Source organism: Neoarius graeffei, chromosome 6, assembly GCF_027579695.1.
Source record: "Neoarius graeffei isolate fNeoGra1 chromosome 6, fNeoGra1.pri, whole genome shotgun sequence".
NCBI classification, from domain to species: domain Eukaryota; kingdom Metazoa; phylum Chordata; class Actinopteri; order Siluriformes; family Ariidae; genus Neoarius; species Neoarius graeffei.
The window spans coordinates 9871582-9888582 of NC_083574.1; the positions used below are offsets into that span (position 1 = coordinate 9871582).

Here is a 17001-nt window from a genome sequence, read left to right on the forward strand (position 1 = left end):
GCCTGGGGAGCAACTAGGGGTTTGGTGCCTTGCTCAAGGGCACTTCAGCCCAAGTCCACCCCATGTTAACCTAACCGCATGTCTTTGAACTGTGGGGGAAACTGGCGTACCCAGAGGAAACCCACGCAGACATGGGGAGAACATGCAAACTCCATATAGAAAGGCCTCTGTTGGCCACTGGGCTCAAACCCAGAACCTTCTTGCTGTGAGGCAACAGTGACCACTACACCACCATGCCGCCAACATGTTATTACTCAGCCCAACATATGATTCAATAATATTGATCCAAACAGTCGATTTTTTTCAACTAAGAAGAAAACTTCAAGTCTACTCCACCGGTGCTGCCATTTTGGAAATTACATGATGCATTGCTGTGTGCTGATTGGTTGAAAGGTGAATGATGTTGAATTCATCTGCAAGAAACCACGCACCAGTGTTTTGAATGTGAACTGTCAAAATGGGTAACACAAACGGGACTAAAGGCTCAGAAATTGGAAGGGTTGGAAATTAAACAAAGTCTATAGGTAAAACAACACGGCGTGTAAGGTTCACGAATACCATTTCGAGCTTTGGCCAATCAGTGCGGAGGAATGCAATCACGTGATTTTCAATCATGACAGTGCCGGCGGAGTAGACAAACTTTTCATCTCGATTCAGAAAACCGGCAGCAGGGTACACTAATGTTGATTTGAAGTTGCTGACATGTTAATTCAGGAAACCTTTATCGTTTTGTGATCAAACAGAGACCAACAGATTGTAAGTAGAGTGGACCATCCATGAATTACAGTTTCGAGGATTTTTCTGTGTCATAACTTGTAGGAAAAGAAGACCAAGGAGGATTGTGTATTGTGGCATGTAGCGACTGTGCTTTCACCCAGTATATTACTCTTGACACTCAGCCACTATTGGTCTGAAGGATTCTAATCCAACAAAGCAATAAAACATACTTTATTTACAACAGAACAGAACCGCTTTTCCAAAATTCACTCTTCTCTATCATCTCCATTACAGGCTTATTCACTCTGAGATAAGGCATAGTAGATGATTTTGCAGAAACCAGTAAAAGTAAGCTCGATTTTGAAAGTATCCAACTGAAAAATCCCACCCTCTCCATTCAGCACACCCTCCAAAACACATCAGCATGGACTGACTGATTACTGCGAGAAGGCAAGTCCACGAAAGAGTGCATTGGAGGAGAAGAGCACAACACATCCTTGCCATTTGACATTACATTACATTAATGACATTTTGCAGACGCTGTTATCCAAAGCGATGTACAACATACCCAGAGCAGCCTGGGGAGCTGTTGGGGGTTAGGTGCCTTGCTCAAGGGCACTTCAGCCATTCTTGCTGGTCCAGAAAATCAAACCAGCGACCTTTTGGTCCCAGAGCTGCTTCTCTAACCATTAGGCCATGGCTTCCCCACATATACATTTTACAGGTCCTTCTTGAAAATCACTTTGGTGAAGAAGCATCCTGTTAAAATATCATTACAGAAAAATATACAACTAACAAAATTCCCCCAAAAACAAAGCAAACTAGATAAACTCCCTCAGTTGTTGCGATAGTTGAAAAGCCATACCAGCATTAATTCTGGTTTGACTTCTTGCTTTTGTTGCTATTTGGAAAATTCCGCTTCCCACTTATGAAGTCAGAATTACGAGTCTGTCATGTTCAAGTGTGGACGCAAGATTTCCTTCTCACTTGTTTCTTGGGGAAAAATTATCTTAATTCCGTAACATACACGCTAAATAACATTGTTCTCATCTCATCTCATTATCTCTAGCCGTTTTATCCTTCTACAGGGTCGCGGGCAAGCTGGAGCCTATCCCAGCTGACTATGGGCGAAAGGCGGGGTACACCCTGGACAAGTCGCCAGGTCATCACAGGGCTGACACATAGACACAGACAACCATTCACACTCACATTCACGGTCAATTTAGAGTCACCAGTTAACCTAACCTGCATGTCTTTGGACTGTGGGGGAAACCGGAGCACCTGGAAGAAACCCACGCGGACATGAGGAGAACATGCAAACTCCGCACGGAAAGGCCCTCGCCGGCCACGGGGCTCGAACCTGGACCTTCTTGCTGTGAGGCGACAGCGCTAACCACTACACCACCGTGCCGCCCCTAACATTGTTCTATATCAAATAAAGTGTATTGTATGGAAGTTACAGATAAGATTATGTACACAAGCAACAACTAACGATAGTTGTATTGCTAAAAGTAAAACCATTACATCCCATACACTACTGAAACCATCCTTTCATCCACCATGTTGAAATGTTGAAGGTCATTCGAATTGGGAAATAATCAAAATTATTCCTGAGGTTTCCACTTGAAATTATGAGCCGAGGTGGTCTTTATGTGTAACTTCCAAATTAGCAACTCGTATTTACTTTTATTTTTTATCATAGCCTTTTCTACTTCAGTCTTTCTTTTCTTGCTTTTTTTAAAATGCATTTATTTATTCGGGGTTTTTTATAGCAGTGCAAACTGTTGTATGTATAACATGAGGTGTAATTGGAAATTTTGGCTGCCCTTTCTCTGCCATTCTTGTATGAATAACTCGCTAGCTTTAGCAGTATGTCTGCCTAGCCTTGTGGAAGACTCCAGGTACATGCAATGAGTGCACGGGCAGAGTGTGCACAGGTAGGCAGGTACGTAGGTAGACGGGCAGCTTGGCCATCCAGTCATTTCGTTCAGACTGAGTGACATTTCAGATTTTTTTTTTTTTGGTCAGAGCATTTGATTTATTCATTGCTGTCAGGATGCAACGATCATTTCAAGAAATATAACAAAAAATGTTTCTGAACAAAATCGCCTACCATGCCTTTAATGCTATAAAGAATGTTCATGGACATGCGGAAACATAAAGAGAGTTAAATTAAATGTTCAGTGACATCCCTAATAAGTAAGTCACTCATTTTGATATCCGTTTAAAAAAAAATAATAATAATAACAATACGCTGTAGTTATATTGTGCCTTTCTGACACCAAAGAATGCTTAGTTACTTAGCATGGATATACGGTACTGACAGAAGTCCTCTACTAATCAGCAACATTTCCTCCAAAAGGATCTGATACATTAATTGTAACACTAATCCTGATTTGAAATGAGCAGTATGATTCAGGGTTTAATAAAATATTAGTGCTGGATGAAAATTTCCATGCTTAAGATATATTAATGGACACTGCATTTGACTTCTGTTTATGGCATGTGTTGTGTCCAGGAACTGACGCTTCAGCAGTGGTAAACTGCTTACACATCCTGTCTCGTTCACTGGATGCCAGGTAAAGTTGAGATGAGTTTTTATATTTTATATTATTATTCCTGTAGCCCACTACTCAACCACGGATGCCCCATTGACCCAAGCCATGTCTTTTTCTATTTTAAGGGAAAAAAAAAACTCCCCAATGTTTATGTATACTTATGCTTATGTACACTCACCATCCATTTTAATAGGAACACCTGTACACCATCTATGCAGTTATCCAATCAGCCAATCATGTGGCAACAGCACAGTGCATAAAATCATGCGGGTACAAATCAAGAGCTTCAGTTCATGTTCACTTCAAACATCAGAATGAGAAAAATTGTGATCTCAAAGTGTGACTTTCTTTCACTGTGGCATGGATGTTGGTTTGAGCCAGATGGACTGGTTTGAGTATTTCAGAAGCTGCTGATCTCCTGGGGTTTTCGCACACAACACCAACAGTCTCTAGAGTTTACACAGAATGGTGTGAAAAACAAAAAACATTGAGTTGAGTGAGTAACAGTTCTGTGCGTGGAAACAAACGCCTTGTTGATAAGAGAGCTCAGAGGAAAATGGACAGATTGAGCCGTTCGAGCTGCCAGGAAGGATATAGCAACTCATATAATCACTCTTTACAACCGTGGTGAGCAGAAAAGCATCTCAACATGCACAAAACATCGAGCCTTGAGGTGCTTGGGCTACAACAGCAGAAAACCACATTGGGTTCCACTGCTGTCAGCCAAGAACAAGAATCAGAGACACAGGCTCTCAGCCAAACTAGACAGTTGAAGATTAGTCTTCAACTGTTTATTTTAGACAATTTTGTAATTATTTTAACAGTACTTATCAAAGCCGTCCTATACGAAGTGGACAAAGCAAATGTTAGACACAAAACACTTTTCAGAAATTTTTAAATTACGTATAGAAAATTTGTGAAGTGTCAAAATACAAAGTGACAATGAGAAGCACTGAAAAGTATCTTCCTCTCTCTGCAGAACTGTGATGAAATCTGGACCAGAGATCGTAAAAGCAGGCCTTCGTTCATTCTTTGAGAGTGCTGCTGATGACATTGAGAAGATGGTTGAGAATCTTAAACTGGGCAAGGTGTCCACCAAAAATCAGGTAAGATACCAGAAGAAAATTCTTCTTTTATATATAAGTGCCTTGCAAAAGTATTCATACCCCTTGAACTTTTTCCACATTTTTCCACCTTACAACCACAAACTTAAAAGTTTTTTATTGAGATTTTATGTGATAGACCAACACAGAGTAGCACATAATTGTGAAGTGAAATGAAAATGATAAATGCTCTTCAAAATTTTAAACAAATAAAAATCTGAAAAATGTGATGTGCATTAGTATTCAGCCCCCCTGCGTCAATACTTCATAGAGCCACCTTTTGCTGCAATTACAGCTGCAAGTCTTTTGTGGTATGTCTCTACCAGCTTTGCACATCTAGACACTGAAATTTTTTGCCCATTCTTCTTTGCAAAATAGCTCAGCCAGCTTGGATGGAGAGCGTCTGTGAACAGCAATTTTCAAGTCTTGCCACAGATGCTCAATGGGATTTAGGTCTGGACTTTGACTGGGCCATTCTAACACATGAATATTCTTTGATCTAAACTATTCCATTGTAGCTCTGGCTGTATGTTTAGGGTCATTGTCTTGCTGGAAGGTGAATCTCCTTCCCAGTCTCAAGTCTTTTGCAGCCTCCAACAGGTGTTCTTCCAGGATTGCCCTGTATTTAGCTCCATCCATCTTCCCATCAACTCTGACCAGCTTCCCTGTCCCTGCTGAAGAAAAGCATCCCCATAGCATGATGCTGCCACCACCATGTTTCACAGTGGGGATGGTGTGTGCAGGGTGATGAGCAGTGTTAGTTTTCCGCCACACATAGCACTTTGCATTTAGGCCAAAAAGTTCAACTTTGGTCTCATCTGACCAAAGCACCTTCTTCCACATGTTTGCTGTGTCCCCTACATGGCTTCTTATGCTTGTCTTTCAACAATGGCTTTCTTCTTGCCACTCTTCCAAAAAGGCCAGATTTGTGGAGTGTATGACTTGTAGTTGTCCTGTGCACAGATTCTCCCACCTGAGCTGTGGATTTCTGCAGCTCCTCCAGAGTGATCATGGGCCTCTTGGCTGCTTCTCTGACCAGTGCTCTCCTTGCTCGCTCTGTCAGTTTAGGTGGACGGCCATGTCTTGGTAGGTTTGCAGTTGTGCCATACTTTTTCCATTTTTGAATGATGGATTGAACAGTGTTTCTTGAGATGTTCAGAGTTTGGGATATTTTTTTATAACCTAACCCTGCTTTAAACTTCTCCAGAACTTTATCCCTGACCTGTCTGGTGAGTTCTTTGGTCTTCCTGATGCTGTTTGTTCTTCAGTGTTCTCTAACAAACCACTGAGGCCTTCACAGAACAAGTGTATTTATGCTGAGAGTAAATTACACACAGTAGGACTCTATTAACGAATTAGATGACTTCTGAAGGCAATTGATTGCACTGGATTGTATTTAGAGGTATCAGAGTACAGGGGGCTGAATACTACACTGTAAAAAATGTCCGTAGAATTAACAGGGAATTTATGTAAAATCATGACATAAAAAAACTGTAAATACAAAAACAATGAAGCAGTGTGTAATTTACATCAATATACTGTAAAACTCCTCACCAAATACCACTGTTAATTTAACAGTAAGAATATGTTGAATTGATCATATTTTTTTGTAGAATTTACAAATTGTTGTAGTTTAAACACAGACAAACTGTAATACTAAAACAGAATGTGATAGTTAAAATTACATAATTGCCCTGTTAAAAAAAATACAAAAACGGCCACTGTCGTGGCTCAGTCGACTAAGGCGCCATACCGTGAATCTGGGGACCCGGGTTCGATTCTGACCCAAGGTAATTTCCCAGTCTCTCTCTAGCTCATTTCCTGTCTCTACACTGTCCTATTCAATAAAGGTGAAAAAAGCCCCCCCCAAAAAAATATCTGTCTAGTAGATCATTGAAACCAGCATACAAAAATCCCGTTGTTCTTACGGAAAAAAACTGGCAGCTGGAGTCACCAGAAAAAATCCGTAAAATATACAGCAAAACGGTAATTGCTTTTACGGTACAGCTTGTACATTTTACAGTTAAATCCAGCATATAAAACACTGGACTTCTGTTATATCTGCTACTTTAAACTGTAAAATGTACATGCTGTGCTGTAAAAGCAATTACCGTTTTGCTGTATATTTTACGGATTTTTTCTGGTGACTCCAGCTGCCAGTTTTTTTCCGTAAAAACAACGGGATTTTTTTTACAGTGTAATGCACACCACATTTTTCAGATTTTTATTTGTTTAAAATTTTGAAGACCATTTATCATTTTTGTTTCACTTCACAATTATGTGCTACTCTGTGTTGGTCTATCACATAAAATCTCAATAAAAAACTTTTAAGTTTGTGGTTGTAAGGTGGAAAAATGTGAAAAAGTTCAAGGGGTATGAATACTTTTGCAAGGCACTGTATGTTATTTACCAGCTGGGAGGTCCATATCGTGAAATACCGTGACCGAGGTCTTGAAAGTACTGAGCGAGGCCCTCTGGGCTGAGGTCAGTATTCAAGGCCGAGGTCATGGTATTTCACCATACGGACCGACCTTAAGCTGGTAAATAATATATTTATTTTTTTCTTTACCAAATTCTAACAGAAAATGAGAGCGCCCGAAAGGGAAAACTGAGCCGAGTCACCATTTTGAATCCTCATTCACGGCTGTAATGCAAATGGCTTCCTCCTCGGTATACAAGTGCACTTCCATGGCAGGAAAAAAACTACATTTTGCCGCCTATGCAGTCCCCTATTTATACAAAACTGAGTCATTCAGGATTCAGCCATGTTTTTGCTCGGCATTAGCAACAGTTAGAGATTTTTAGCTTTCTCCTGAAATGTTTTCTTTTATTTCTTTTTCCTCAGGGTAGTAAAACTCGCTTTTGCTGTGAACACTGTCGTTATCGCTATCCATGCTGTAAAGTTAATGCTATTCTCCTGAGAAATGCTGGTAAAAATTTATAAGATTTTTGATAATCTTATAAATAAATCTTATAAAAAAAGATAAATGTTGACAAAAAATGCTACTGTGTTTGTTGTTGTTGTGAACGAGCGAGTCGTCAGAGGTCCATAACCGGGGTCCGTATCATAGGATACAGACCCGCTCACCAGCCAATCAGAGTGCAGGATTTGGATCGCCAAAAAATAAGTTGCGTTATTGCAACAAAAGCTTAGGTTTGCTGTAATACAGGACATGACACTTATTATCTGCCTCATGATACATATCTTTGTCATTCCAAAGGTTAAAGGTGTGTCCCAGAACATCAACTACACTACCATTGCTCTACTGCCAGTGCTCACTTCACTCTTCGACCACATCGCCCAGCACCAGTTTGGTGATGATGTCATCTGTAAGTCAGAGTCTGCTCATATGATCCATGAATGTTTGCAGTTATAACCTCTGTATGAAAAATGAACTTACTGACCTGTTGTCTTTCTTTCTACCAGTGGATGACTTGCAGATATCATGCTATCGTCTCATGTGCAGCATCTACTCAGTGGGTACGGTTAAGACCCATCATGCTGAAACGTGAGTGAAATCTCATTCTACCTTTATGGTTTATATGTCATGGAAATAATGTTTGATTAACACCTTCACTTATCACTCAAGTAGCCTGAGCATTGTGCATATTTTGTTAGATGTGTGTAATAATGTGTTATGTGTATGTTCTAGGCTAAGGCCTGCTCTTGGTGAGTGCTTGGCTCATTTGGCTGCTGCCATGCCTGTGGCCTATTTGGAGCCTCAGCTCAATGAGTTCAATGCGTACTCGGTCTACACAACAAAAACACCAAGAGAGAGAGCCAGTGAGTAGCAGTTCCCTTGTCTTGTATAAATCAGCAAACCTTGTGCATAGACTATGCTTTTGGTGCTTAACTAATGGCAATGTCTGGTTACCAGAGATATTTTTTTTGTATCTGGAGAATTAAAACGATTTTACATTTGATAGCATGTCAGTGCCAAACTTCCATGCCTAGTAGTCAAGCCAAGCCAAGTCAATTTATGTGAATGGCGCTTTTAACAACAGACATTGTCGCACAGCAGCTTTACAGAAATAAAATACTTTAAACATCTCATCTCATTATCTCTAGCCGCTTTATCCTGTTCTACAGGGTCGCAGGCAAGCTGGAGCCTATCCCAGCTGACTACGGGCGAAAGGCGGGGTACACCCTGGACAAGTCGCCAGGTCATCACAGGGCTGACACATAGACACACAACCATTCACACTCACATTCACACCTATGGTCAATTTAGAGTCACCAGTTATCCTAACCTGCATGTCTTTGGACTGTGGGGGAAACCGGACCACCCGGAGGAAACCCACGCGGACACGGGGAGAACATGCAAACTCCGCACAGAAAGGCCCTCGCCAGCCACGGGGCTCGAACCCGGACCTTCTTGCTGTGAGGCGACAGCGCTAACCACTACACCACCGTGCCGCCCCCCTGTATATAGTCACAAAGTGCAATTGTGTAACCGGGAAGTTCATTATAGTTTTAACATGAAGTCTGTTTTATTGAAGTTATAAACTGTTCATTCATTATGACTTGAGTTCATGACAACTGCAGGCCAAAAATTATCATGGTGATTGCAGGCCTAAGCTATTGTAGCAAAACTGTAAGTGTCCAGAGCAATCTTCTAAGTGTATCTTTTGGCTATCCAATTGAGGCCGTCCTCCACAGGAGTGATGTGATGAGACTGCAGCCAGAAGTAGGGCATCAGGACGGATCAGGCAGGTCTGAAGAGCAGGAAAGGCTAACATCACTGGTATCTCAGGATTGATGGGTAATGAGAGAGAGACAGAGAGAGAGAAACAGGTTGTTAGGTATGCCCTTTGTCACCTAATGATTAAGAACAGTGTACACTGTGCACTGAGTGCAAGCAGGGACTCTGGCAAGGCTAACTATGACAGCATAACTAAATGAGAGAGCCAGAAGGTAACACAAACATGAGGGAGCCCTGGGACATAAAGCAGCCAGCCACTCCACCATCAACAAACTTGAGTGAATGTGTGAGAGTGAGGGGGCAACAGCATCCATACATCCCAGTTTACCAAAACACTCTATGACCAAGAACCATCTAGATCTGCTCCTTTACCCAATAGAAAAGCTATTAACAAAAGGCTTGACTAAACAAATATGTTTTCAGCCTAGACTTAAACACTGAGACTGTGTCAGAGTCCCGAACACTACTAGGAAGACTATTCAGTAATTGTGCGGCTTTGTAAGAAAAGGCTCTGCCCCGATATAGCCTTCACTATTTGAGGTACCAACAAATAGCCTGCACCTTTTGATCTAAGTAGGCATGGCAGCAAAAGTTCTCTATATTGACCTGAAATATGTTTAAAGAAGAAAGAAAGAAAAAAGAAGAAAGCACAACTTTATTCATCACACACTTGTGAAATTTCCTCTCTGCATTTAACCCATCTGAAGCAGTGAACACACACATGCACACACACACGTGAGCAATGAGCACACACACATACTTGCAGTGGGCAGCCATGCTAACAGCGCCCGGGGAGCAGTTGGGAGTTAGGTGCCTCGCTCAAGGGCACCTCAGCCCAAGGCCATCCCATATTATCCTAACCTGCATGTCTTTGGACTGTGCGGGAATCCGTAGCACCCGGAGGAAACCCACGCAGACATGGGGAGAACATGCAAACTCCACACAGAAAGGCCCTCGCCGGCCACTGGGTTCGAACCCAGAACCTTCTTGCTGTGAGGTGACCGTGCTAACCACTACACCACCGTGCCGCCCATTTAGTAATTTCACGCAAATTATTCTGGGACACAGAATTGGCCTATCAACATGATGTTAAACACACAAGCTGTGTGAGTTTCTCTTTATTTTTGCCACAAGTTGCATCAAAAATTGAAAACTATGACTTTATATTTAAAAGTATTTACAAATCTAGGTCCAATCATCCACATGCCTGCAATGATTTGGTGACTTGTCCAGGGTGTAATCTGCCTCTCACCCATAGTCAGCTGGGATAGGCTCCAGCTTGCCCACGACCTTGCACATGATAAGCAATTATGGATAATGTATGGATGGATGGTCCACATGCAAAGCAGATTTTCTTGTATGTTTGAAGGGTTTTTTTATTCAAACACTAACAATGATAGGGAAATTGGTAAGTGTTGAGACATGGCTCTAGATTTTTCAGTGTACTACACACATTGCCTCACATCGCAAGATACTGCCCCCATTATTTACAATGGTGTTGCACCACACACATGCCTTGCCTTAATTTATTTGGACATACAGTACTCCATCAACATTTCATCTACCCAACCTATGTACACAGTAATGTTTAGCGACATAGGAAAGTTTAAATTGACTCGACATTTAGACTTTAATGTAACTAAAAATGTAAAAAAAAAAAAAAAAGATACGGAGTAAAGTGGACCTATACATCTGTACATTGAGATTCCTACTTCTTGTACTTTAGTCCTGGGACTCCCGAGTCAGGTGCAAGAGTTGTGTTTGGACATCCCAGAGCTGGACGTGCTAATGAAAGAAATTAGCGACCTGGCAGAGTCTGGAGCTCGTTACACTGAGATGCCGCACGTGATCGAGATCACGCTGCCCATGCTATGTAACTACCTCCCACGCTGGTGGGAAAGAGGGCCTGAGAACTTCCCTGAGCAGGAGGGCCAACTCTGCACTGAGGTCACTTCTGAACACCTCAACCAGCTGCTGGGAAGCATCATGAAGATCGTGGTCAACAACCTGGGCATCGATGAGGCCTCATGGATGAAGAGATTGGCTGGTTAGTATGGTATATGGGTTAACCCTTACTTCCAATATTGCTGTCACTTGTCTCTTGACTTGAGATCTCTAACGTCACAAAATTGACCTCTTGTAGAATTTCCATGTAAGCAGATAGATATTTTAGTGCTTTTCTAAAGCAAAATGTGGCAGATTGTAATGGTTTATGGGTAAGTTCTGGTATCGAAGTGTAGAGTAATACTACTGTACATCTGTTGTCCCATTTTTGGCCAAGGGGTTGTCAGTTTTTAAAAGGGGTGCTGAAACCAGTAACAACACAATAATTAACATGGTGTTGGTAGCACACATTTGTCATCCTTTAATTACATACACAAATATTTATCAAACAGGTAAAATTAGATATTTAAATCCTTTCTTATTCTTTCTCCCTCAGTTTTTGCCCAGCCCATTGTTAGCAGGGCCAAGCCAGAGATGCTCAAGTCTCACTTCATTCCCACTATGGAGAAGCTGAAGAAACGCTCAGGGAAGGTAGTAGCTGAGGAGGAGCAGTTGCGTATGGAGGGCAAGACAGAGGTGGACAGTGAGGAAGGAACAATCCGAGACGAGTTTGCTGTGCTCTGCAGGGATCTGTACGCCCTCTATCCACTGCTCATCCGCTATGTGGACAACAACAGGTGATGAGTTGTGAGCCTCTTTACAAATAGCTAAATTGCAAATTTGGGTTGTAAGTTTCATGGTCAATCACAGTTTATAATTAAGTGGTTCCCTCAGCACTGACCATTTCAAAATACCAATTAGAATGTGGTTCTCTCTATTACCTACCTCTCCATGTTTTTTACCTCCACCAACTTTGTTGGAGAAGGTTATGTTTTTGGCTCCGTTTGTTTGTCTGTTCCCAACGTAACTCAAAAAGCAGTGGATGGATTTTGATGAAATTTGGAGGAAAGGTGGGTCATGGGCCAAGGAACAACTGATTAGATTTTGATGCAAATTCAGATATGTACGGTATGTGGATCCACGACTTCTTTGTTTTTTCCAAACGTAACTCAAAAAGTCGTGAACGGATTTGGATGAAATTTGGTGTACAGCTTTAGTATTATCCTCGGTTCAAGTAATTCGATTTTGGTATTGATAACGTGTGGCTTAATGGAGGTATGCACTCTACTGCGTGCCCTTCTAGGGTTTTTATTTTTTGCCTGATCAAGGTCTTTATTCCAGCGATTATCACCTCTTTTGTTTCCAGTTGTTACTCCTTCAAAAAAAAAACATCCCCTCACTATCGACTCTGCTTAAACCACACAACACCAACCTCGATTTCCCTGCACAGGGGATGCGACTAGACTGAAAACCTTTTGTCTATATAATCTGCTCCTGTTCTTTTAACACATTCCATTGCTACCTCTGCTATCACTTCCAGGATGTTGGTAACTTTATCATACACAGCAGCTATCAAATGCAAAGAAAAACATTACACTGAAACAACTATCCATTTTCAGCAAAGCAGTGCTGCCCACTGCTGGGCAAGTTCAATTTTTTTTCTTTGTTTCCTCACAGCCAGTCTTTCTTTCAACTTATAATGACAAAGTGATAAACACTGACAATGTAAGAGATTTTACGGGAAAGAAAGACATTCTCAAAGATGCTTTTCTAAATGGACAAACAAGTCAGGGATTTGTATTTTTAGTTAAATGCAACATAGACAAGGATGTTCAAAGACACTTCTGTACAAAGGATGCGTGATATATTTTTGCGTTAATTTTAAACACTCACTTGTGTATTTCAAATGGTCGATTAATACCATAAAACTGTGATAAGTTTAGATTAGGAGGTAATCATACTGCACTGAACATCACATATGCAATCTTCTTCTTCTTCTTCTTCTTCTTCTTCACCCATCCAGTGTGTTCTGGGTTGGGTCCTTTCCTATAGGGTTTCTTGGCTTAGTAAGTACAGCCAGCGAGCCACACCTGTGCTGCACTGCTTTTGGTCTTGAACAATTTAGAGCTACCAATTAACCTGACCTGCATGTCTTTGGACTGTGGGGTAAACCGGAGCGCCCGGAGGAAACCCACGCAGACACGGAGAGAATATGCAAACTCCACACAGAAAGGCCCCTTGTTGGCCGTGAGTGAGGTTTGAACCTGGAATGCCCAGGAAAGATGGCAGGCTGCAACTAGTTTTCAAGTACTTGCGTCTACCTAAGATAACAAAATCGCAGGCACGCATGACGACACAGATAATGGCAAAATGTTGCAGAGGGTCTTTAGTAGAGGCAGGGTGACACAAGTGGATCACGATCTGTTTGCATTTCAGCTGCGATTCGCTTCCAATCGGTGCAAATAGCAGGTTGATGCATGTAGAGGCAGGCGGTCGTACAACGCTTGAGTGACCAATTGCAATTTGAAGCAGGTAGTGGCAGCTAGATGCAGGTTGATGCAGGGGAAGACAAGTCTTTAGAGATGGCTGCGATGCATTGCAGGTAGACGCAGACTGCACCTGCAAATAGTTTACAACAACCTGTGAGCAGTCTTATGGCCTTATATTTTTTAAAGGTTTTCTGTGCACTGTGTCAACCTGCATCTAGCTGCATCTGCTTCCGACTGGTTGATTCAGATTAAAAACTCTGCCTCTTGCAATACGTCTGACCACAACGAAGGATTTGATGCAAAATGCCTGCGTCCACCTGTGACCAGTCACCACCCGACCAATCGCAGGTCGCAGCATGCGTTTTTCTGCCGTCTGACCTGGGCAGAACCTTCTTCCTGTGAGGTGACCATGCTAACGGTTTCACCATCGTGACACCCCGCATATGCAATATTTAAACATATTTAATGCTAATTTTATTCTGAATATTTTGCCATATTCCTTATTACAGTGGGATGTGATTATGAAGAAAACCACAACCAGCAGTCAATTTAACAGAGAAAAATCTTCACCATGAGTCCTAAACTAGCTAATTTAGACAAATAGTATATCACGTTTAGATCGAAACACATCTATAGAATGTTTTCACCCCTGTACACTTAGGCTAGAAACAGAGCATAGTGTCAGTGTTGTCTGTGACTGAGTGACACCAAGTTATAACTTCATATCCTGTGTTTTTGCAGGGCGAGGTGGTTAACCAGCCCTGATCCTGATGCTGAAGACCTGTTCAGGATGGTGGGAGAAGTTTTCATCTTCTGGTCGAAATCTCATGTGAGTTTACATCCAGCCACAATTTAAACTCAACCTCTTGAAAGACTTTTTTTTTAATCATCATCTCATTATAAATAGCCATGTACTGTAAACCATTACTAACGGTACTGTTTTCATGTTTGTTTTTCTGAACTTTGCAGAACTTCAAGCGTGAGGAGCAGAACTTTGTGGTGATGAATGAGATTAATAACATGTCTTTCCTCACCGCTGACAGCAAGAGTAAGATGAGCAAGGTGAAGTATCAGATAGCATGAACACATCAATTTAATCATTTTTAGAACTTAATAGAGATAGTCGTGAGTGTGTTAAAATATGTCACACGACAAACTTCTCTTTGTATTTCCTTGTGTTTATTTATTTATATTGATATGAAGTTTAAAAAAAAAAGTAATTGAACCCATGGCTTTTCTAATATATAGAATGCCTTGCATAAATATTCACCCCCACCACCCCAAATATTTATGTTTCAGGAGGTAGCCAATATAGCAGAGGGGAGCTGTCAGGGCCTTCTAGGACTTCAGACAAGGCCCAAACATATCAGCATTTCAGATGTTATATTTAATTTCTTTAATTCTTTAATTTTTTCATTCTTTCATAATTTCATTATAATTATTTTCTTCTATTTCTAATTTGGCCTCATTTTCCTTCAAATTTGCTTCAGAAATGAAAGAGTTACTGTCCTGAAAACATTAAAATAGTTATCCAGTGATTTTTTTTTTTTGCTTGTTGTTTCTAGGCTGAGAAGAGTTTAGAGCTGGCTCACTCATTGGTTAGGACTTCGTTGCCGGGACAGAAGGCCATGGCAGTGTATGTTTATGTAGGAAATGACAGATGAATTAACGAATCAGATTTTCATTTATAGTAGGAGGGACCAAAAATTTAGCGCCCTATGCCTTCTCGGAGGCCAACACTAGCTGAACTGCGAGTCGTTCATCAGTAGTGTTAGCGAATGCTAATAAAGCGGTCAAGCCAGTGCTATCGAGAGCAAGTAGTACAGGCTAACGACCGAGAAACTAAGGCCAAGTTTACATTAGACAGTATCTGTCTCGTTTTCTTTGCGGATGCACTGTCCGTTTACATTAAAACGCCGGGAAACGGGAATCCGCCAGGGTCCACGTATTCAATCTAGATCGTGTCTGGTCAGGTGCTGTGTAAACATTGAGAATACGCAGATACGCTGTGCTGAGCTCTAGCTGGCGTCATCATTGGACAACGTCACTGTGACATCCACCTTCCTGATTCGCTGGCGTTGGTCATGTGACGCGACTGCTGAAAAACGGCGCGGACTTCCGCCTTGTATCACCTTTCATTAAAGAATATAAAAGTATGAAAATACTGCAAATACTGATGCAAATACTGCCCATTGTGTAGTTATGATTGTCTTTAGGCTTGCCATCCTTCCACTTGCAAGTGGTAAGTGATATGCACTGGGATCACACACACAGCGGCTCAGTCCCGAATCACTGCTCGTGCGCTTCACTCGCGCGCTCTGTGAGCTGCGCAGGGCCGGAGTGCGCACCCTCCAGAGGGCACTCGCTGTTCAGGGCGGAGTGATTTGGAGCGCAGGATGCCTGCGGAGCCGAGCGTATCCGTGTATTGGTGTTGCTGTGTGCACGCAAATTGTGTATTGGTGTTGCTGTGTGCACGCTAATCGTTTTAAAAACGTTAATCTGATGATCCGCTGATACGGTCTAATGTAAACCCCACCTAAGATTTCTGTCTCCAGACTCTTTTTCGACGCTGCATGCTCGCTCCAGTATCTTTCACTCAGAATTAAGTATTCATTTCCTGATGTAATTTACTTAGTTACTTTTAAAATCAACATCAAGAGCTACACACAACAGAGCGACCTGGCAGCCTGCTGCTAATCCCTTACAAAATCCTTTGCCCTTTTGCTTTTTTGGTGTCTGGCTAAGGTTTGGCTGAGCTGAAGTCCCAGCTCTAATAGTAACAGTTCGCCGCTGCAATATAGTTTGCAAAAATATTAACAGAATAAACAATATAAAAGTCATGATTGCAAAAGTATTCATTCCCACTGCTGTGAAATCCAAAAATGAGTTCTAGTGAAACCAGATGCCGTGAGAGGTCATATAATTAGATGAGTGTGCAGTTACTTGTCCAGGATGTATCCTGCCTCTCGCCAATAGTCAGCTGGGATAGGCTCCAACTTGCCTGTGACCCTGAACAGGTAATGGATGGATGGATAAAGGATATGACAAAACCATGACTCTGTCTAGAGGAGACCATTCACCAAAAGTCAGTCACTGGGTAAAGAGGATATTAATCAGAGGAATGGTAACAGGGGGGTACATATTTATGCAAGGCACTTTTTGCACAGATATTTTTAGTAGTACTTTGTTAGCAAAACTTAAAGGTCCCATGGCATGGTGGTTTGTTGATGCTTTAAACGGGCTCGTGGAGGCTTCCGGATGTTATATCCACAGCCTTTCTCGAAATGAACCCTCGGCACGTAAATATAGCCTCCTGGGAGAAAGCCCCATTTCAGCGCTTTTCCCAGTGCGTCGTTTTGCTAATGAGAAGCAGGAGGCGGGGAAGGGTAGAGGGTGGGGGTGGGCCATGGGGGGAGGGGGAGGGGCTTGACCAAGCTGTGCACACACATACTCGCTGCTATCAGCGCCTGTAGCCACGCTGCTAAGACAAAACCCCATTCTCCCTCGGACTCCTTTCGTAAACTCAACGTGACACAGAGAACAGAGA

The 17001-nt window shown here is 41.9% G+C and overlaps 1 protein-coding gene across 1 annotated transcript in view; it reads left to right on the forward strand.

Annotated features, from left to right (window-relative positions):
* LOC132887638 (ryanodine receptor 1-like) overlaps window positions 1–17001 on the forward strand; it is a 239010-nt gene that overhangs the window by 125279 nt on the left and 96730 nt on the right. The window contains exons 63-71 of the mRNA XM_060923104.1: window positions 3236–3296; window positions 4255–4381; window positions 7600–7708; window positions 7806–7887; window positions 8032–8162; window positions 10808–11128; window positions 11522–11762; window positions 14196–14283; window positions 14424–14516. Of these exons, the coding sequence (XP_060779087.1) occupies window positions 3236–3296; window positions 4255–4381; window positions 7600–7708; window positions 7806–7887; window positions 8032–8162; window positions 10808–11128; window positions 11522–11762; window positions 14196–14283; window positions 14424–14516 (1253 nt within the window). The remainder of the gene's footprint in view (window positions 1–3235; window positions 3297–4254; window positions 4382–7599; window positions 7709–7805; window positions 7888–8031; window positions 8163–10807; window positions 11129–11521; window positions 11763–14195; window positions 14284–14423; window positions 14517–17001) is intronic.